The sequence below is a fragment of the Callithrix jacchus genome, chromosome 4, assembly GCF_049354715.1.
Source record: "Callithrix jacchus isolate 240 chromosome 4, calJac240_pri, whole genome shotgun sequence".
In the NCBI taxonomy this organism is placed as follows: Eukaryota; Metazoa; Chordata; class Mammalia; order Primates; family Cebidae; genus Callithrix; species Callithrix jacchus.
The window spans coordinates 119,899,993-119,924,091 of NC_133505.1; the positions used below are offsets into that span (position 1 = coordinate 119,899,993).

General features: G+C 39.1%; 1 protein-coding gene across 6 annotated transcripts in view; it reads right to left on the reverse strand.

The window, feature by feature from the left end:
* Nucleotides 1–21,689: 21,689 nt before the first annotated feature.
* LOC103792595 (putative uncharacterized protein CCDC28A-AS1) overlaps nt 21,690–24,099 on the reverse strand; it is a 33,654-nt gene continuing 31,244 nt past the window's right edge. For all 6 annotated transcript variants that reach the window (XM_054254356.2, XM_078370746.1, XM_078370747.1 and 3 more), the window contains one exon: nt 21,690–22,571. In XM_054254356.2, the coding sequence (XP_054110331.1) occupies nt 22,469–22,571 (103 nt within the window). In that variant the 3' untranslated portion in view covers nt 21,690–22,468. The remainder of the gene's footprint in view (nt 22,572–24,099) is intronic.

The window sequence follows — 24,099 nt, forward strand, 5'->3', positions numbered from 1 at the left end:
TTCTAGAGATGAACCTTTTGGGGACACAATGACTTTGAGTTCTTTGGGGGTAGGCACAAAGGTTAATGCCATGGCGTCTGACAAATAGAGTTATTGGGGTAGGCCCAGTTGTTCTCAGTCCTGGCTGCACAGGACTGAGAATCACCTGTGTATTAGTCAGAGCTCTCTAATGGGACAGAACTAATGGAATATATACAAAGGGGAGTTTATTAAGTACTAACTCACAGGACCACAAGGTCCGATAATAGGCCATCTAAATCTGAGGAGCAAGGAGAGCCAGTCCGAGTTCCAAAACTGAAGAACTTGGAGTCTGATGTTTGAGGACAGGAAGCAACCACCATGGGAGAAAGATGCAGCCTGTGAGGCTAGGCAGGCTTTTTTTTGAGATTGAGTCTTCCTCTGTTGCTCAGGCTGGTGTGCAGTGGCATGATCTCGGCTCACTACAACTTCCATCTCCCAGGTTCAAGTGATTCTCCTACCTCAATCTCCCAAATAGCTGGGATTACAGGCACCCACCACTACGCATAGCTAATTTTTGTATTTTTTTAGTAGAGCTGGGGTTTCATTATGTTGGCCAGGCTGGTCTCACACTCCTGACCTCAGGTGATACGCCAGCCTAGGCCTCCCAAAGTGCTGGGATTGTAGGCATAAGCCACCATGCCTGGCTTCCAGTCTCCCTTTTTAGATTTTTCTACCTGCTTATATGCTAGCTTCAGTGGCAGCTGATTAGATTATGCCACCCAGATTAAGGGTGAGTCTGCCTTTCCCAACCCACTGACAGAAATGTTAATCTCCTTTGGCAACATCCTCACAGACACACCCAGGATCAATACTTTGTATCCTTCAATCCCATCAAGTTGATACTCAGTATTACCCATCACACATGAGGAGTATTTTGAAAACACTTGTGCCTGGACCTTACCCTAAACAAAATAAATCAGAATCTATCTATGTAGAGTCATGGGGAATCTTCCCCAAGTGATGTCACTGTCCATCCAGAATAGAATCACTGAACCTAGATATTTATTCTATTCAGTGCACGAAGCAAGTACCTGGCCCTGCAGCTCCTCTACCTGCAGAAATTGTGGCGGGTGTCCACTTTCTTATAAAACCTTTGTTACAAAAGACCTACTGTAGGCCAGGTGCAGTGGCTCATACCTCTAACCGCAGCACTTTGGGAGGCTAAGGTGGGTGGATCGCTTGAGGTCAGGAGTTCAAGACCAGCCTAGCCAACATGGCGAAACCCTGCCTCTACTAAAAATACAAAAAAATTAGCCAGGTGTGTAGTGGGCATGTGTAATCCCAGCTATTCCAGAGCCTGAGTCAAGAGAATCACTTGAACCTGGGAGGCAGAGGTTGCAGTGAGCTGAGGCTGCAGCATTGTACTTCAGCCTGGGCAACAAGAGTGAAACTCTGTCTCGAAAAAAAATAAATAAAAGACCTACTGTATATGTACCATCCATAAATCCAAGCAAGAGAGGATGCTGCTCTGCATCTTATAAAGAAGCAACCTGGCCTTCTTTCAACAGCATTTCTCTTTATGAAAAGAAGAGTCCATGGGGCCAAAGAGATACCACCACTCCCCCACCTGCAACACACCCTTAAATTACCTTCCTAACTAACTAGAACCAAATTCTAGGACCTGACTCGGCATACTTTTAGGCCAATGAATGTCCCAGACGTGGCTGTTGATGAGGGTGTTCATGCAGCTTGGAAATGTGTGATGGAGTTTGAGAGGTCCCATGCATTGTAGTACGGGGGTAAGATCTGGAAAGATGGGAGTAGACCCAGGACCAAGGGTAATGGGCTGGCAGTGTGAGGCCTGATCTCCCTGGCCATCACACTCCAGGATGAAACTCCAAGGAGCCAGAGAACTCTAAATTCAAACCCAGTCTTTAGATTGTTAATGAAAATACATTTGTCATGAAGGGAGGGTAGAATATATTTTATGTTTTACTTAAAAATATTCAAGCTTGCATCATAACTTTTAAGTATTTAGGCATATGGCATGTGGGCCTCTGTTTGTACTCTTGCCCTGGGCCCTGCAAATGTGAGGGACGAGCCCAAAGGACACATCTTTGCCTCACATCCCTCCAGGATGTTTGCTTATTTGAAATTAGCAGCCATGGAAGTTTTCCAAGCCTCTTTGAATGCAATGAGAATGTGGTCCATCAAAAATGCTGTCTGGTTTTATTGCACATGAGAAGTTGTTAACCCTGGCAGCTCAGCCAGATTCTTGTATGTTCTTATTGTCCCTTAGGCCTCCCCAGCCAAATCCTAATGGGATAATGAGTCTGTGCCTATGAGATTTGAGGGAGGGGCTGAGGGAAGTGTAATCAAGCAAATCACAAAGTGTTGAGCTTAGAGACAGAAGGCCTCCATTCCTTTGACTTCATTTTCAATTTACTTAATTTCAGGGTTAGATTTCCCCACCCCACCCCCACTCCTTTGGCAGAGAAAAAGGAAAGGAATGGTCTCTGTTTTTCCTCTTGTAGAACCTGGAGCATAATAACTACCCTGGACTCTTAGGAACATGGGAAGGAGGATCTCAGAGAATAGGGACTGTTTATAGCCTACAAATGAAATTGTATAAGCGATTGTCTTTTTCCCCCCATTCATTAATCTGGCAAGATTTAGTAAGGGTTTTAGAAGGCAAACGTGGCTGTGTTTTAAGAAAAGTGACAATAAGGAAATTGTGGGAGTTGGGCAGAGAATGCCAAGGACAGAATTGAATTCACACTTTATAAATTTGGCACAGTGTATGTGAACTGCTTCATGAACTGGCTGATATCAGCCAAATAAGAAACTTAAAGCAAACCAAAAGTTATGCTCAGGCAGTCAGTTCTCCCAGCAAATTGACCAGACACTTTCAGGAGTATAAAACTCATGAAACTCCAGAATCCAGGCAAATGAAACAGAGGTCTGTGAAGAGGTCTCAGCAGCCACCAAGGCAGCTCACACATCTTGCACACCAAAGGAGTCACTTACTCCTTTGAAGAAATGAAAGTCCCTAAGATCATGCCTCCCTGGAACATGGCATCGGCCCTGGGAGAGACCAGGGATAACCTTCAGGGTTAAGTGTCCCCATGATGTTGCTGGTATTTCAGTGAGAACAGGCAGGCCGGAAGGAGGCTGGTGTGGGAAGCAGCCCTCACACAGATGTTAGCATAAAAGAGCTGTTTGCTTGGTGATTAGTATCATGAAATGAAAAGCTCAGGTTTCAACTGCGTAGGGAAGAATGGTTATTTTTCTCACTGTGCAGCTTTTGCTGTTGGCACAGAGAATGTACTAATCGACGTCCCAGGTGTTGCTCTCTGGCAGGTGGGATTCTAGATTCAGTTTGGGCCATCACCCCTGGTCCCATATGGAGGGACTTGAGGACTTGCTCAAACTTTCATATTTATGTAATGAATAAGGGGCTGGATCCCAGAGGAGTTACTCCTCAGCCAGGCTAACCTCAGCGTTCTGCATTTACTATGCACACATTACCACAAAACAGTGACCATCACTACCTTGTTCCCAATTTCCCCAGAAGGGCAAGGGTGGACTGGACCAACTTACAACTTCTTGGGAGGCAGAGAATGAATTAATCAGCACCCTCTTTTTATCACCAACAGGCCTATTCATGACTAAGACATCCAAATTGTGCAACTGTGGAAAGATAACCTTTGTGCCTCAAAGTCTAGAATCACAGTTTTATTAAATTATTCTACCATTTTCCCCAAAGAATTATGAGCCAAGAGGCAGTTTATGTTGTGGAAAAAAACATGCACTTTGAACACAGAGGGCTCTTGGTTTGAATACTCGTTCTTCCACTTACTAGTTATGAGATCTTGGGTAAGTTATTCAAGAATTCTTCATCTCAGTTTCCCAACATATAAAATAGAGATAATAATAGCTACATCACAGAATGATTATGCAGATTAAATTAGATAACTCCTGATAGGCACTTAATAGAAGGAAGCTTTTATGAACAGGAAATGTGCTCTTCAGAGAAGGCTGTACCTCCCTCCCCATTGTAAGGTCTTCAAGTTCAACAGCAGCATTTGGGGTGGATTCTCCTCCAGAGCTGCAGTGCTCTCTCTGCTCTCCAAATGAATAAACCTGGTTGCTTCCATTGCATATATCACTGTCTAAATAAAACTTTCAGTGAAAACGATTTCAAAAAACAATCTGAGGGACCGGGTGTGGTGGTTCATGCCTGTAATTCCAGCACTTTGAGAGGCCAAGTAGGGTGGATCACCTGAGGACAGTAGTTTGAGACCAGCCTGGCTAACATGGTGAAACCCCGTCTCTACTAAAAGTACAAAAAATTAGCTGGGCATGGTGGCGCAGGCCTGTAATCCCAGCTACTCAGGAGGCTGAGGCTGGAGAACTGCCTGAACCCAGGAGGTGGAGGTTGCCATGAGCCGAGATCATGCCATCGCACTCCAGCCTGGGTAACAAGAGCGAAACTCTGTCTCAAAAAAAAAAAAAAAAAAAATACAAAAATTAGCAAGGTGTGGTGGCACACGCTTGTAATCCCAGCTACTTGGGAGGTGGAGGTTGCAGTGAGCTGAGATCATGCCACTGCACTCCAGCCTGGGTGACAGAGGTAGACTCCGAAAAATAAATAAGTCTGGGGGATTCCTTCTTGCCCTCTCCTTCCCACCATCCCACTCTACCTTCCACATTGCAACAGGAAAATGGTGTCTGGGGAAAGAATGGGAGACTCAGCTTTTCTGGGAAGTAGTGATGGGCAAAGGCATTTGAAGGCTGTGACCTTGAAAGGACATCAGAAGTCACCCAATAAAAAACCCTTCTGAAGTTGAACAGCTAGATGATAACAGAATGGTTTTTTTGAGACTTGTGTTCTTACTAGCTTCAACTCTGCCCTAAAGGCAGACCAGCAAAGGGCAATTCCTATATCCAAGGCCCAGGTGTGAATTCAGCATCCTTACTTTTAATTGCATGTATGATAGTTCTCTGTCCAGCGTACCCCAACCAGAGATGCATACCATCTTGCCTCAATCCAGTTTCCAAATTCTTTTCTGTATCTCTACCGCCATGTAATGCTTATTATTATCGTTAGGCCCATTATCACTGATACCATGCAACAGTATTTTTTTAAAGTCCTGATGTTGTGATGACAGATGTTATATTTTGGCACCACTCTTCTGCCTGATCTCATCCAGAACTTCTCACATACCACAGATAAGATGCATGAATAAATAAATTGCTTTTAAGGCTGTATGACATATGAACTTAGTGTGTAATGGCAGGTCCATGGACAGGGAGGTGGAAAGAAACATGTGGAGAGACCTAGACAGATAGACTAGCTGGCTTAGAACCAAAAATAGGTAGTTTAGAATTACACAAGCATCCCTGATCTCTTCACGATAATAGGGAATTTTTATCTGTTCTTTGTCTCGTCTAGCTTATGAATCTGCCAGAAATTCCTGGAGGTGAACTAGAGCAAGACATCCTTCACTTTTCCTTCCCAGAACTGAGTTCACACTTTGCAAACATGAAATTTTTGTTTGCTGTTGACAAGAATTTATGTTAATGGGCCTAATCTTAACAAAACATGCTGTCAGAGGAGCCTGGGAAGAGAATGGAAGAAAAGGGAAGAAAAAGAAGGGAAGAAAAAGAAAAAGGCAGGGCTGTGTGACTCTTCAGCCTGAGTCCTGTGAAAAAGGTTACCATCTGGAGACTGTGACCTCTTGGCAAGTGCAAACATCTTTTAACTCCCTAAAAGCAACTAGAGCATCCATCATCATTCTTTAAAACAAACAGAAACCCAAACCAACAAATATGAATCTCTTACTTTTGTGGGCACTGTGCTTTGTAAAAGGAATAAGATAAGCCTCTCAAGCAATGATTCACTGGAAAGAGAACATTACAGACTCCATGGGGATGATAAAGAAGGTAGAGTAGGAGTCTGAGACCACAAGCCCCATACTTCCTCAAACTGCCCATGGGCACCCTGCCTAAGTCTTAGCTGATCTGTGAAGTCCTTACATGGCTCCTGGGCAAGTCCTAAGTAGCATTATTGCTTACAACATGTTTATATGGCCACAACAAGAGTAGGGTCATTACAGAAGAAGTAGGACTAAAAATAAATAAATAACTACAAAGGAGTAGGACCAGACAGCTAGGCAACTAATTGTCACTAATCTATAAAGGTCACCAAAATGCTACAGGGATCAATGTGCACTGATTTGATTCCTAGTGCCCTTGAGAAGAAGAAAGAAAATATTCTTCACTAGGGCAAACCCATTGCTATTGAATATTTTGGGGGGAAACAGTGGTGGCCATCAACTGAAAATTATGATCATAAATACCTGAATTCTGACAATGAAAACCATTCAATACAGTGCTTTTTGTGGAAGCACTTTAGTTTTTAAATTTTAAAAGTTTAGTATGCCCTCAACAAACTGAGGCTTTGGAAAATTGCAGAAGAAAACAGTAAAGAAAAGAAGACTACCAAAAAATATAAAACGTTTGCCACATTTTTCAGCAGAATATTCTTACTGGATACTGAAAGTAAATTAGTAAGAACCTGGCTTGTACGTAATACTTAATGAAATGCAATCCATTTTTCTGCATTTCCACTAAGATGACTACTGGTCTAACATTGTTTAGATATCAGCTTGAGAGAATATCATATTATGTGCCATCCCAAGTTGCCCTCATGTCCTAATTAGCTCCCAGTGATATTCTCTCAAAAAATATATAGTAAAAATGTTTTTTCTAGAACAAATAACTGAAGATCTACTGAAGTTGTTCATGGGTCAAATAATGGCAGAACCACTGTCTTGGAGACTTTCTAATGGGTATTTCCACTAGGAAGTGCCTACTGATGAAAAACAACAGACACAGGAGTTGAATACATTCCAACTTTCCTGGTGGTCTTAATTACTAAATCAGTATGATTACATGGTCAATCGAATTGATTGTTGATTAGCGTTAAGTGGCTGGAGGAAAAAAGCACATTGATTCTTTTCTCTAGGTGGTATTTTATGTCAAATAAACATGGTATTTTTCTAAGGATCTCTAAAAAGTGAGATTTATTATTGCTCTTTAAAAAACTTTTCCAATTATTAAATGCCTTAAAATCCAAACATTATTTTGCACATTTTACATAAACTTTCTTGGTGAAATGTAGACTTATTTTACCTTTGTTCGAGATCACTTCTGAAATAGGGAGTCTTTGCAGCTTCATCTATGACCCCAAATAAACTACCCATTGATATGATTTGAATTTGTGTCTCCACCCAAATCTCATGTGGAATGGTAATCCCCAATGTTGGAGAAGAGGCCTGGTGGGAGGTGACTGGATCATGAGGTTGAACTTCCCCTTTGCCATTCTTGTGATAGTAAGTGAGTTTTCATGAGATCTGTTTGTTTAAAAGTGTGTAGCAGCTTCCCCTTTACACTCTTCCTTTATGTCCAGCCAAGACTTATGATTGTAAGTTTCCTGAAGCCTCCCCAGCTGTGCTTCCTGTAGAACCTGTGGAACTCTGAGTCAATGAACCATTTTGCTTTATAGATTCCCCAATCTCAGGTAGTTCTTTATAGCAGTGTATTGAAATAAGAAATAAGAAATAATCTTTATTAATAAATAAAGAGTATTAGAGATGAATACACCCATTTTGTTTGCAATAAAATTCTGACTCTTTAATGTCACCTACAGTATTCATCTAGGACTTGCCTACTCACCCACTCTTCAGTCTCTGGTCTCAGGACCTCCCACTCTGCCGCTGCTTACTGTTTCAGGCACACTGACCTCATAGCTATAAAAATACCAGACGCATGCTTGCCCCAAGGCCTTCGTACTTGCCATTCTTTCCCTCTAGAGACCTTGTTCCTAGATATCTGCCTAGCATGTTCTCTCACATCAGGTTCCTACTAAATATCCCCTGACCAAAGAGGTCTTTCATGATATTTCCATATAAAAACTACTTGATAATTATACAGCTTTGTAACTTTCTCCATTTAATTGCTTCATTTTTCCTTATTAATATTTTTAACCTAAAGTATTTATGTACCTAATATATGTTTTCAACTCTGGATTATAAGGTTTGTGAGATCAAAGTCTTTGTTTTTGTTCTCTGGTTGCTACGATTTGAATGTTTGTCCTTTCTCAAACCATGTGGAAATTTAATTTTCAGTCTAATAATATTAAAAGGTGAAATCTTTTAGAGGTGATTATGCCATGAGAGCTTTGACCTATAATGAATCAATGCCATTATCATGAAAGTCTGTTTGTTATTGTAGGAGTGGGTTTCCTATGAAAGAATGAGTTTGGTCCCATTTTACATCTCCCTTTCTCTCTCTTTTTTCTTTTCTTTCCTTTTTCACTGTGTGAGTCCATTCACCATGCTGTGATGCAGCATGAAGGCCCTTAGAAGATGTCGACACCTTGATCTCATATTTCCCAGCCTCCAGAACTGTGAGAAATAAATTTCTATTTACGATGAATTACCCAGTTTATCCCAGTTTATGGTAGTCTGTTATAGGAGCACAAAACAAACAAAGACACTGTTATATCCCCTATAGCAATAGGTGAACATTTATTTATTCAGTAAATATTATTAAATATCTCTATGTAACAGACACTGAGACACATGCCAAAACCAAATGTGCACCAGAAAGATGTCAAAACAGCCTTTCGCACTGTGAGGAGAGTAGCATTTGAGGGCCATGAGTGTTGTAATCTTCTTTCTCTCCTGTTCTTAAGCAAAACAAAGACAACAGGATACACATTTCTTTTCCAGAGTCCTTTCAACTTTTTTTTAATTGCATTTTAGGTTTTGGGGTACATGTGCAGAACATGCAAGATAGTTGCATAGGTACACACGTGGCAGTGTGATTTGCTGTCTTCCACCCCTTCACCCACATTTGGCATTTCTCCCCATGCTATCCCTCCCCAGCTCCCCCCTCACCGTCCCTTCCCTATTCCCCCCAATAGACCCCAGTGTGTAGTGCTCCCCTCCCTGTGTCCATGTGTTCTCATTGTTCAATACCCACCAATGAGTGAGAATATGTGGCATTTCATTTTCTGCTCTTGTGTCAGTTTGCAGAGAATGATGTTCTCCAGATTCATCCAGGTCCTGATATAAACTCATCGTTTTTGATTGCTGCATAATATTCCATGGTGTATATGTGCCACATTTTTCCAGTCCAGTCTATCATCGATGGGAAATTTTTAAAAATACACAATTGGCCTCCTGTTTTGGTTGCTTTTAAAATTCTTTTTTTTTTTTTTTTTTTTTTTTTTTTTTTTTCTGGCAGGGTCTTACTCCATATCCCAGGCTACAGTGCAGTGGCATGATCTCAGATCACTAAAACCTCCACTTCCCAGGTTCAAGTGATTCTCCTGCTTCAGTCCCCCAAGTAGCTGGGACTGCAGGTATGTAACAACACACAAGGCTAATTTTTGTATTTTTAGTAGAGATGGGGTTTCACCATGTTGGCCGAGCTGGTCTTGAACTCCTGAGCTCAGGTAATCCACCCACTGCAACCTCCCAAAGTTCTGGGATTACAGGTGTGAGCCACTACTCCTGGCCTGCTTTTTCGATTCTTAATGATCTTCTCTTTATCTTTACAAACTAATCCCTTTCATTTATTAACTATTTTAACAGATTTAATTTTCTCTTAGGCGAAAGTTAAGTTTATTGTTAAAAAGACATGACATAACTTGAGAATTTATTGTTTTGGATTTCTGCATATAACTTAAAGTCATAGGTTTCAGCAAGATTAGTAATGAACAAACTCATGCAATGTTAGAAGCTCAAATTTGGTTAGGCTCAAAAACATTCAAGGAGCTGCAACATTTCTTAGATGCTCATCTTTGCATTTGAGCAGAAGGCCCACTATGCATGTAATCTCCATGCAGACAGCACTATGGCAGCCTTATTCTTCATTGTAGGACCCACAAAGTACACATTGTAGTGCCTCACATAGTACCATGTAGTAGTGAATCTGCTGTCAGCTTCAGTGCGCCCAATCAGTGTTTCTGTCTGTATTCTTCAATATTTTTCTTTATTTTAGTAATGCCTTGTGTCTTTACCTCCTGTTCTTATAAAAAGATGTTAACTTTTTTGATAGAAATTGAGATGAAATCTCCCCCAGCAGTGGTTTTTCTTATGGGCACTCCTACCTTATTTCTTAGTATTGTTATGTCTCTTCACACCAAAGTAAACACCTCCTGCAAATTTTGAAACAGACAATGAAGTTAACTAATTTTGTTCATCTATACAAAGAGTTTGGGCTTAGTTTAGGCTAAGATTTAGGACAGTTCCTATGTTGTCAAACATGATTAGCCATCGCAAAGGGGAACCAGCAAGGAGAGAAAGAGAGAAAGAAGTGGTGGCCAGTTATGGGAAACGGAAGGAAGGCCTTTCTCTTACCTCTGGAGATTGTAGATGGTTGACATGGAAGATTAAACTAGAACAAAGATTGCATTGCTGGCTTATGTCATTTATGCTCTACTTGTAGTACATTATTATAGACTAGTTCTATTGTCTTGGTAGACAATAGAGGGTTTTATTTCAACGCTATGTACATACTGTCTGTATGGTCTCTTTCTTCCCTCCTAAAGATGCAGGAAGATATTTAGTATCCAGTTTCTGAAGGAGCCATGTCAAAAAGAGGAGGTATAAACATTTTCTTTTTTTTCTCCCATGTCAGCTTTCAAAGTCCCGTAATTCTTCTTTTGTTTGTGATAGAAGAGTAAATCATAGCCCATTACAGTGCAACCTTCTTGGGCACACTGTACAAACAAAACTGAGTAATAAAATAGGACCCTAAGAGGATAACTTTTTATTCCAAACAACTAAAGAATGTTTAAGTAATCTAAGGAAAGTATAGTTTAAGCATAAATATTCAGAAAATTCTGCTTTTAGGTCAAATCTCTAACTTCCTTCCCTCTTTTTGTTTCTATCTCATCATTTACATGTGAAAAATTCAAAGTTCTGTAAATATATAATGGATAACCAATGCATTTTTGTAATAATCATTTAACTGAATCATTGCTTTCCAATGTCATTTCCTGGGAAGTATATTCAGTAATGTTGCCAAACCTCGTATTCAACTGAACTCTATGTTCTGTCCAGTATCTTGATTTTCTCTTCCCATTGGTGAATCAATGCAAGTGGATTGGAACATACACAAGGTAAAGAATAAGTAAATCTTTTTTATTCTTAATTTGGACAATATATATTATATATATAATATATATATATGTCAGATAATTCATGATAACAATCTAATCTCATTCTCCTAAATTTCCTAAATTATCCATGCCAGCTTCAGCAATCAAGCACCATCCTTTGTCAGGGAGAATCCTCTACCCTTCAAATATGCTCAGCTTTAATTATCTCCAGATTAGCCTGTCATCACAAGTTTGCTCTGGTTAAACCACTTCACTGTTGAGTAGCTGCCATCTAAGGCTACTGACCTGTCTTTTCCTAAAGAAAACTGGTGCAATGGGAATATGGATTTTGTATCACTTTGTATATTTATATTTCTGGGCTGCAGGTTCCCCATCTTCAAGCCAGAATGTGTCATCAGTCTCAGAGGGATACATGAGCGTTGGACAGGTAATATTCATAAGGCTCCCTGCTTAAAGAGTGTGGGCAGTGAGGGGTTGTAACAGAAAGCATATTGGATTTAAGATTATGATAAACATCATTTGATGTATGTCTTTCACGTCACTGACTGAGTTCTTTTCATAACACTCATAGGTAAATCTTGGGCAAAATCTCTGCAAAATGAGTTGTTACATTTGTGGAAGGCTTAGCATAAGCATGACTAATTTTATTGGTTCACTAATCAAGGCAAAGTTAATTCTCTGGGGAAATAAATAACACTTCCACAATATATTTCTTCTCTCCCTTTTATTTATACTGCTCCCACCTTGTTTCCAACTCTTATCTCACCACACCTTGAGTGTTGCAATAACCTCCCAACTGACCTTCCTCCTTCTCTTGCCCTTCCCTCCTCCGGTTTATCCTGCAGATTGCCCTCCAGCTCTATTTTCTTAAAGCACGGAGAAGTTGCCAAGCTCCTACTCCAAATCTTGGAGTTCAATGTCTATGGAATTAAGTCCAAACCCCTTAGCCCAATAATCTGGCTCTTAATGACTCAGTCTCAAGCACTACTACTCCTCAAGTTTGACACAAAATACAACTTATTTTGAAGTATTTTCTGATCACAATATGTCCTTCTAGCCTCCATGTTATAGCTTCTGCTACACTGCACAGCACTGCCCTCCAATATTTATCATAATGAAGTTTATCGTTCAGCTCCAGACATTATCCCCACTGTAGTTGGAATCATTCCATTCAAAGTTTTGAACACAGGGTCTGCATCACAGCATTGGCATATCATCACTGCCTGGAATATTATATATACAGGTACAAGACTTAGCTCTCCCACCAGACGGAAACCCAGTGGAAGGCAGAAGTCATATTTTGCAAGACACATTGCCTTGTTAGGGGAGGGAGGTGTCATTAACTGAATATTCATTGAGTGAGTGAATTAATGAAACCAATAAACATAAATGCAAAACTATAATTTTTTTTAAAAGCATTTTTAAAAAGAAATTATCTGTCAGTAAAATGACCAACATGGAATATGAGCAAAACATGTAATAAGCTATTTCTTATAAAATTCCAAATGGAAGACGATAACTTTGTATCAAGACTAAATGCTTATACGTATCCTACCTCCATTAGAACTAAATACTCTCAACCATGCTTTTGCAGGTCAAAGCAAGTGAAACTTTATCATCAGTGGATGCTCTAGTATTCTAGAAATGGACTGGTCATTTATATTATTAAATGCCTAGTAGTTATAAGCATCAATGGACTCATGATCAATTAACAGAAATGATTCAGTCTACAAGATAGCACATGTCTGGAAAATGAATTCCACTAATGCTATGCGGAAGTTCAGAGCTGGAAATCTGAAAGCATTTACAAAGATAATGTTTACACCAGTCATTGAATACCCTGGCAAGGCAACTCATAAAAGTTAATAAATTAGTGATTGAAGGGTGGAAGGGAGACCATATCACAATCATTGGAAGGATTTAGAATGATCTAATAAAATGCCCTACCCTAAATATAAAATGTTATATGAGAAACAATCCTTCAGAATGTATTGATGCTGTAAGGCTTTATTCCTCACACAATAAAAAGTAATTATCATACAACTAGACTGCCAGTTGACTGCTAATTTAATTAAGGAAATGACTTCAATATGCCATAGATACATTGTTCTTTTACATCAAAAGACCTGATGTTACACAGACCTAAAATATTTCCTGTCTTCTAAGTATGCAATAATACAAACTCTGGTTCTATGTGTGCTTTCCCAAAAATGTCATTTTTAGAAATGTATAAATAACATAGTTTCATATTCATAGACCAAGGAATGAAAAGCATTTAGAACCAAAAGGCAGTTTTTACCTTGTGTGTCAGGTCATTTATACTAGGGAATCCCTCAGATCAACCTGGTGTCTGTTGACTTGTTGCACACCCAATGCCATCAGTGGTTGCTGACACAGGCAGAAGGGTAAATGAAGAGGTTGACTGTGTGATTTTATGAATGGATGCAAGAAATTATACCCAAAAAGATTTCATTTAGTCTTTCAAGCCTTTGCTCCTTGTAAAATTGCAAAAATGCAAACAAATAAGCAAATTTTAAAGTTTTTATCAGTCATGTGTACGTTGGTGCTAGTGGAGGATATGAAAACCCAAACTTTTGGAAAGGGAAGAGGAAGGAGAGGAAAAGTAGGATGAAGAGAGCCACGTTTAGAAGACAGCATATTAATGAGTAAAGTAAGGTATACAAGATTATCCTGGAGAGACCTAGACACCAATCTAAACCTTGCCTACTTCCCAGCTTTGACTATCATCGCCCCGACACACTCCTTTTATTATAGTTCTACTTTTATGTTTATCGGTTTCATTAATTCATTCACTCAGTATTCTGTTCAAATTTATCATCAACCATACTGTGAAAGTGGTGGAACTTCTGCCAGGATATGGTGGCCTCAGCTTCTTAAGGATAGCTGTCTTGCTGATAAAACCATGCATATACAGGAAATTTACCTGTGGAAAGGCACTAAAGGAAGGTGTTTCAAGCACTAAAAATATTAGTAGGAAGACCATGCAATTTAACATGCAAATGAGAATACAAACGGGGGCATTATTTATAATTATGTTATCAGCCCTACAGGCAGACAGGCAAACTAGAATAAATGGTCATCCTACTTACAAATCCACGTTTGGCCTTGAAAAACTATTACTGTCTTTCTGGTGTACTGGATAATTGATTTTCATCCTTGTTTTGAGAGTTGAATGATTAATTCTATACATACTACTGTGCATAAATATTTGTTTTCTAATTCCTGATCTAATTTTCAGCAATGTATTAGATTCTTAGCTGCTTAGTTAATATAATAAATTATTCACAGCTGACCCTAGCAGAAAATGTGTCAGGCATACACAATTGCAAAGATAGAAGCTTCTCCAAAAAAAAAAAAGAAAGCCAGTGCTTTTTCTTTTCTTTTCTTGTTTTCTTTCTTTCTTTTTTTTTTTTTTTTTTGAAACAAAGTCTCACTCTCACTCCCAGGCTGGAGTGCAGTGGCACTATCTAGGGTCACTGAAACCTCCGCCTCCGGGTTTCAATTGATTCTCTTGCCTCAGCCTCCTGATTATCTGGGATTACAGGGGCCTGCCACCACACCTGGCTAACTTTTTGTATTTTTGGTAGAGACAGGATTTCACCATGTTGGTCAGGCTGGTCTCAAACTCCTGAACTCAGGTGATCTGCCTACCTCTGCCTCCGAAAGTCCTGGGATTACAAGGCCACTGTGTCTGGCTGGAAGCCAGTTCTTTAACACAGGATAGACATTGTTCCTAGAAGGCTCTGAGACAGGAAGAATCTGGGAAGGAGGCTAAGTCATTGCAGAAGGAATGAAAACTGTTTTAGGATCTGAAGGAAAATGCTGAATAAGAGAGAATAAAAAAAATCCCTGAAATCTCTGGGGAAAAAAAAGAATGAATGGCTGATTTATTTTTAAAAGATATACTTTAGTTTTATTTCTATATTTCCATAAATTGCACTGGGTTGATTTCCATAATGTCAAGCTGTGGTTGCTTGATATGGTTTGGATGAGTCCCTGCCCAAATTTCATCTTGTTCCCATAATCCCCATGTGTCATGAAAGGCACTTGATGGGAGGTAATTGAATCATGGGGGCAGTTACCTCCATGCTATTCTTGTGATAGTGAGTGAGTTCTCATGAGATCTGATGGTTTTATGAGGGGCTTTTCATCCCCTTTGCTCTGCACTTCTCCTTGCTGCTGCCATGTGAAGGACATGTTTGCTTCCCCTTCCACCATGATTGTAAGTTTCCTGAGGCCTCCCCAGTCATGCTGAACAGTGAGCCAATTATACCTCTTTCCTTTATAAATTACCCGGTCTTGGTTATGTCTGTATTAGCAGCGTGAGAACAGACTAACACACTGCTCTTCCAGTTTATCTCCTTAAAATGTATAGGCTCTGTGTGATTTTATTATTCCCAAGTAAAGACCCTTATGGCCCAAGGACAGAATCCGTCGGTGAGAATAGCCTTTGCGTCATGTGGAACAATCCTTTGGCCTCTTTTGACTTTGCTTTCTCTGTGTATGCAATAGACAGGATCACTCAGGAAATTCTAAGAGTTAACTTCCTGAGCTAATTTAACAACAACAAAGAAGTGTTGCTGAGAATGAGGCATGGATTTCAATTTAAAGACCTGCAAATGTTTTCAATTCTGCACTGTGGTTTTTGTCAAAAAAGCAGAGGCTGCATTTTAATGTGATCACATGCCCATACCAGGTCCTGACTTTCCTAAATTGCACTCACTAAATGGAATTTCTTTACCAAAGCACAGACCCACTTTTGCCCCAAGGGGCATACTATTCTAGTTCTCCAATGAAACTTGATTCTGTACAGTTCAAGGTTGAGCCAAGGCTGTAATAAATCCACCTCTAAACACTTCCATTTATTTATCATAAGATGTTAAATTATTGTATTCTATATATTCTGTTTTAATAGACCAGAATATATATGGCAGTAGAAGTTAATCCCTTAGCCTTTTGGCTTACTTATTGTCTATCAACTTATTTTGATTAGTAACATATTTATTACAATGCTCTTGGCTGAGTAAAACATCAAATGAATAGTTTTCCTGATAGCTGAAAACATGGAAAAGGCTAACAGCAACTCTTCCACATTTTGCTTCTCCATCTCTTCTACCATTGTCAAAAAAAAATCAGCTTTTAGTTTGTTCCTCTAAATGTGCTTTTCAAAAATTCTGCGTAAACTTAATTTCGGAATCTTTAAAATGCCAACAGTGAGCGTGTCCTTATGCACAGCCTTTAGTAGAGCAACCCATGTTGTCATGGTGAAATGGGTCAACACTGTTTGCCAGGCAGCCTATGAAACTGCAAGCAGGCTGCTGGCGTAGCGATAGCAGCACAGGCCAAAGCAGTCCACAGTCTATAGCTGAATCTAGGTCACCAGGATTATTTGATGCTGCAGCTGTCCATGTGGGACTTCCATCTCCAATAGGGCTTACAAAGCCCTCATGCACACTGGGCATCCCCTGTAGCTGTAAACACTGCTATTCTGCTAGATCCCCTCCTTCTGCTGGCCATGTGTTAGTCTTTGCATTTCATTGAGTGCTCCTAGCCCTGTGAGCTGGTAAAACATTCTTCGTGTGTGTGTGTGTGTGTGTGTGTGTGTGTGTGTGTGTAAAGATACAGAGAGACAGAAATCTTGCTCTGGAGCCTGAATGCTGAAATTTCTCCCATTTAAATACATATTTCTGCAGAGTGAGCTAAATATTAATATCACATTCCTCTGTTAATGTAAACACCAGCAGCAAGATTTGGCAGCTTATTAAGAAAAAAAAAAGAGGAAGAACTTAGGCTTTTCTCCATACACAACATGTGTATTTTTTTCCCTGAGCACCATTTAAGTTAACACACATCTACAGTGTGTCTGAAATGGCAGAGATTCAGTGACACTGGCAGGCAGCTGAGATGGCAGAGGACTTAGGCACCACTGGCCACACAACTGTTTGAAAAAGCTCCTATTGCTAGGAAAACTCTGAATTATTTTTCCACATCAGAACTTTAAATTACACATTTGTGCTTATTTATTTGGCAGGACATTTAAAATATGCATTTTAAAAATGTACATTTTTCTTTTCTATTTAAAAGTGGTGATTGGCATTTTGAATACAGACAAACAATCTTCCTTAGCATTGATTTTTTAAAAAAATTAATAGAGACAGGATCTCACCATATTGCCCAGGCTGATCTCGAACTCCTAGGCTTAGGCAGTCCTCTCACCTCAGCTTCCCAAAGTGCTGGAATTACAGGTGTGAGCCACCACAATCATTCAGCATTGATATTTTTACGAGTCCTTTTTTTCTGTTGATTTTCCCACTTGGGGTACATTGTTTAATTGAAGAGCATGCATTTTAGAAATTGTCTAAATGTGAGTTGGAATTTCCAAATTTTCAGACTAAAAGCTGTATGTACACATATGCACTCATAATAGCATATGTGTACATACAATAGCACTTGCTGCTACCTATCCTGCACAGTGTAAAAATCTTAAAACAAATAGTCTTTTCTCAATTTAAGAAAGGGAAAAAATTCTTTCTATCTCTACAATAGTAAGTATGTGAGACAGGAAGGAAGATTTATATTTATCCACCTCTTTCTTCAAAACAAAATCTTTAACTAAATGAATAGAAGAAGGAGATATGACATAAAACCCCAAGTATCAAGATACTCACAAAGAGAGGAGGAAGACAATACTTGATGGAATGAGGGTCAAGTGAAAAGATTAACCTTGAAAAGGAAATAAGACTTTGAAGCAAGGATAGTTAAAAACCCAAGTAAGTTTGAAAGATGATGGACAGGAAGTTGAGTAAATTTTTGCCTTGGCTAGGTATCTAAGACCATTACTAATGAAAACAGTGGTTATTTTATTTAGTGTTTGTCCTATATTAGGCAGCATGTTAAATGCTTTCATGTTCTGTCACAATGAGTCCTTTCTGCAACACTGGGTGATACAACATTATGGCCCCCATTTCACACGTGTGTGTGCACATGCATGTGCACAAAGGGTTAATAAATTGACCAGAACCTCAAAGACAATGGCAGTCAGTGGTGGTTAGATGTAGGTAGTCTCCCTCCAAACCCCGTGTTTAACTGCCGCAAGATAGGCACTTCTCCAGCTGTAATCACCCAATGTCTAATTCTTGTCCACTGCATAGATAAAATCAATTCACTGAGACAGATGTATTGCAGTAGAGAAAGAGTTTAATAATGCCAGGGCTAGTTGAGCAGGATGAGAGTAATTACTCAAATCAGCCTCCCGAAAAACTCAGAGGCTAGAGTTTTTATGGATAATTTGGCCGGTAGGGGGCGATCAGGGATGGGTGCTGCCGATTGGTTGGGAACAACACCATAGGGGTGTGGAAAATGGTTCTTGAGTGAGTTAGCCTCTGCGTGGTGGCCACAGGACAGGTTGAGTCATGAGTAGTGGCTCTGGGTAGGGTCAGTGAATTGCTAGAATGCAAAAGTCTGAAAAACATCTCAAAAAAATCTCAGGTTCTACAATAGTGGTATCTATAGGAGAATTTGGGGGAAGTCACAAATCTTGCGCCTCTGGCCACATGACCCCTGAGCAAGAAGGGATTATAGAAAAGCCAACTGGAGATCATTTAACTATACCCACATTTGAGCAGAATCCAGGCCTCTCACATAATCCTAATCTTGTGGCCTTTCATTGGTCTTACAAAGGCAGTTTCAGCTCCTGAACAAGAAAGGGGTCAGTTTTAGGGAAGGACTCTTATCATCCTTGTTTCAAAGTTAAACTATACATTAAATTACTCCCGTGGTTAGCTTGGCCTATGCCCAAGGGTGAGTAAGGGTAGCCAGACTGTGAGGCGAGAAGCAAGATGTATTCAGTCATGCTAGACTTCTCTCTCTGTCATCAACTATGCAAAGTTGGTTTCACAGCCTTGTGCCCTTCATGTGGTACTTCAAACAAGGAACATATATTCCTATCACCATCCTATCAGTTTCTATCAAGAGTTATACCCTCTCTGCTTCCTCCTTGAATCCTATTCATGAATTCAAAACCCAGGTGAGGTTCTACCTACATATAGAAACCCATTTCTTATGCTCTCTGCTTACTCTGCTTCCTGGAGCATAACTTGCTATGCATTCATATGGCACTGTCAGCTGATTACTGGGCATTATTATAAATGATCTGTCTGGAGATATGTCCTGTACCCGTAACCAGTGGAAAAGCATCTTGAGATCAGGAGCTACATCATGCACTTCCTCCACAGCATCTATTGCTGGTCTAGAATGTAAAGGCACTTAAGAAACATTATTTGACTGCAGCTTCCAAAACTAAAGTTTAGTATAGACACTAAATCAATAAGGTCTATAAAAACACCTCAATCATAATCTGGGATGTGTGATTCCAGTTTTGAACTGCCTTGCCTCTTAGAAGACTCTACATGGATATGGTGCCCAAGGGTAATCAAACAAGGAGAAGTGGGCAGCAAATCCAGTGCCCCGAGTTTGAGCTCTGAACTGCCTTCCATTCCCTACTCAGGTATCCCTCTGTTCCCCTCACAGGCTTATTTCCGATACACACCAGTTTCACAATAAGACAATTCGTTCTGTGGAAATGCAAAGTTTTAGAGTCAGACAATTAATAACTGAGGAACCTTGAGCAAATGACTCAGTTTCTCTGAGTCTCAGTTTCTTATTTGCAAAGGAATGATAATAATTCTTACCTCAGACTATTTACCACAGCCTCATGTGGTTGTAACAAAGATTAAAAGAAGCAATCAAGCTGGGTACCGTGGCTCATACCTGTAATCTCAGCTTTTAGGGAGGCAGAGGCGGGAGGATAGCTTGAGCCAGGAGTTCGAGACCTGCCTGGGCAATATAGCGAGACCTCATTCTTCACAAAAAGGGAAAAAGAAAAAAAGAAAAAAAAAAAAAAAGAAGCAATCAATATATGTAAAACGCCTGACACAGCAGATATTCAGTATATATTAATGCCCCTTTCTTTCATTTCTTCCTGTACCAAGTTAAAAAAAAAAAAAAAAAAAAAAAAAACAAAGCCCCATTCACCTATTAGACAAGGCATCGGCCTCCTTAAAAAAAATTTAAAAAGGAACCAATTTATTTGTATAGCTATAACAAAAAGGTTATAACTATATTGACATTTAATGTTTAATTAAAGATTTGCTGTTTACAGAGGACTTTCACAAGTCTTGGCATTAATCCTCAGAAAAAGTTGCATAAACTAATCAAAACAAGGATTATTATCCTATTATTTTACAAGAGAAAACTAAGAAAACTAAGCAACATTTTGAGTGCCCTCAAACAAATTACACAAACTTACTCAACTACTAAGTCACAAAGCTTTGTCTTAAACCTAGAGAATTAAGATATTTCTGGGAAAGTAGCAGAAAGAGCTCAGACTGGCCTCTAGAGCACATGACTGTTGGAAAAAACACAACGCAGGACATTCACTATGCATTCCCTGAGCCATCACAGCAAAGGATTTTGCTTCTTTCTCCCCCACCCATCCTCAGGTTATGCTCCCTTCTATGGACATTCTCAGCACAGAGAAGGAAAGTATCCCCTTCCCATTTCCAAGTAGTGTTAAGAACAGGGTGACAGCTATCCAATTCTCTTCTATCTAAGGAAAGAGACATGGCAAAAAGTCTGGGAGGCACTGTGCGCATCGTATGGTATGATGCAAACAATTTCAGCCTGCCTCCATTTTCAGCTGCAGGATAGAGTCAATTTAATTGTGTCTTTTTTGTGATAGATAATTCATGAAACTGGTAGTGATATGGTTTAAGTTGGCAAAGGTGCTAGATAATTTCAATATAATCAGAAATGACCCTCTGGAAACTAAATTTAAAAACTGGAAAAGAAAATTTCTAAAGAATGCCACATACAATAGTCTAAAAAGACATACAATTTAGAAATAAATTTAGACAAAAACTGTGCAAGACCCTTACACAGAAATCTGTAAGATATTGATAGGGAAATTTTTAAAGAGTTGAAAAATAAAGATAATACTATGTTTATGGATTGGAAGACTCAGTATTGTTCTTCATTCTTAGCAAATAAATTTATAGACTCGATGTAATCCCAATCAAAATCCTGCCAAGCTTTTTTTAAAAGAAATACACAAACTTATTTTAAAGTATACATGGAAAAGAAAAGAATGTAAGGGGGAGAAACAATGTTTAAAAAGACAACTTACACTACTGGATTTTAAAACTTAACCATGAAGCTATAGCAATCAAGATGGTGGAATAGAATAGAAAGTTCTGAAACAGATCCAAACATGTAGGATGACCCTGTGGTATGCAAAGGTTTTTTAGATAGGAAAGGAAAAATCACTAAAAATAATTTTTTAATTAAAAATTTTAAAGTGCTTAAATTTGACTTTTTCAAAAGTCAATCCTTCTGCTGTCTTCAAAAGAAAACTTGAAAAAAATAAAAAAGCAGACTGGGAGAAAATATTTGCAACACCTGAACTGACAAAGGAGTACATCCAGAATAAATAAGGCACTTTTCCAACTCAATAGGAAGGCAATTAATACAATTTATTAAAAAGGACAAAAGATTTTAGTAGACTGTTCATGAAGATATGTAAACATCCAAAATGTTAAACATTAGTCATTTGGGAATACAAATTAAAACTGTAATGTGATATTACTCTATACCCACTAGAATAGCTAAAATTAAAGACTGGCGATATCAAATGTTGCCAAGGACATTGAGAAGCTGAAATTTTGATTCACTACAGGTGAGAGTGTAAGATGGTACAACTACTTTGAAAAGCAGTTTAGCAGTTTCTGACAAAGGCAAAAGCATTCTTAGCATAAAACCCAGCAATCCCAGTCACAGGTGTTTACCCAAGAGAAATAAAAGCACATGTATACACTAAAGACTTGTACATAAATGTTCATAGCAGCTTTATTCATCATGGCCCAAACCTGGAATCAACACAATGTTCATCAGGTGAATAAACAAATCATGGTATGTTCATATAATGAAATATCTTAATTTTTTTTAAAATGACACATCACCAAAGGGTTGAATCACACAGACATTATACTGAGTGTAAGGAGACAATACAGAGAAGTGTACAGTGCATGATTTTATGGTGTGAGATTATAGAACAGGCAAAGTTGGCCGAGCGCAGTGGCTCATGCCTGTGATCCCAGCACTCTGAGAGGCTAAGGTGGGCGGATCACCTGAGGTCAGGAGTTTGAGACCAGGCCAATGTGGTGAAACCTCATCTCTACTAAAAATAAAAAAAATTAACCAAGTGTGGTGGCAGGGGCCTGTAATCCCAGCTACTTAGGAGGCTGAGGCTGGAGAATCACTTGAACCTGGAAGGCGGAGGTTGCAGTGAGCCGAGATCACACCATTGCACTCCAGCCTGGGTGACAAGAGTGAGACTCTGCAAGAAAAAGAAAGAAAGAGAGAGAGAGAGAGAGAGAGAGAAGGCAAAGTTAATCTAGAATAATAGAAATCAGATCAGCAGTTTCCTAAAGTAGGGGAGAAAGGTAATTGACCACAAGTGGCCTAAGGAAACTTTCTGGGGAGGTCAAAATTATTCCATATCTTGATCTGGTTGATGTTCTACAGTGTCATGAACTTGTGTATTTAAAATATATGAATTTTATGGCAGGTAAATTATATTTCAATAAGGTTGACTTTTCAAATCCAACCTTGGTCAAACATCCTTAGGTATGCTTTGTCTCTCACATTATAAAATTGTACACAAATACATGTCTAAAACAGAGATTAGTCTGCGTGAGGGTATAGATTTTACCGAGTTCCCCTCTTGATGTTCTAAGTACTAGCTCCCCAGAATGTCGGTTCTGATATTCTTAAGATGGTGAGTAGTGAAAGAGGGTAATATTTCTAAAATTACTAACTAAATTAGATGATGACTATGCTCACAAAGAAATAAAGTTCCAAAGGCTTTTTAAAAAAGATTTTATTTTAGGGAAAATTACAAACATATTCAAGAAGAGCATAATAAATTTTTATGTACCCATCATGCGGCTTCAATAGTCACCACTGTATGGCCTATCTTGTTTATCTATACCACCAGATGCCCCTCTCCCTCCCTGCCTCCCATTGAATTTTTTTAAAGCAAATCCTGGGGGTCATATTATTTCATCTGTAAATGCAAGAAGCTTTGAAATTGGATTCATTTGCTCATACTGTGTCCTCTGCCTGAAATGTTTATCCCTTATTCTTTATGTGACTGGTTCCTTCTCATCTTTCAGGTAAGACTTTTTCAGAAAGATCTTCCCTGGCCTCCCTATCTAAAATAGCTCACCTTCTGCCTGAACCCAGCTTCTTCTTGTCCTGGTAGTCTGGACGCTGGGCTTTCATATTATTTTCCACAATTCGCAATTATTAGTTACTGGCTTTTGTGTGTCTTCTCAACTACACTCTAAGTGCCACTGGCAAAGTATTATCACTGCTTCTCATTAATGAATCATCTGAAAAATCAGCTTTTCGGAGGTCAACAATGAACCTTTCTCTTGTATGTGGTGATGGTCTGAATAACCACCAAAGATGAGTTGGTATTGCTTTTCAAGAATTTTTTAAAGCCTTATCGTAAGGTATCAAGTAGCCAATAGGAGTGTTTCTTCTTTTGTATGCTTTTGTAATAATTATGGAATGTTATAAGTGAAAGAGGCTTGAGAAATGACCTACATTCATAGATCTGTTGGCTTTTAAAATGAAAAGAATCCTTAGAAAACATTTTGTTAAACAGATCACAGATAAGAAAACTTTATAACCCATATCTAATGTTGCAGAATTTGTGATTTACAAATAGCCATAATCTGAACCCTTCATTTAGAAAAATAGTATACTTACTTGAGTGAGAATTGAACCTCATAAAATATCAGAAAAATGACTCAATTTTATGCTATCTATATACACAGTATGCTCAGTTAAGCCATTTA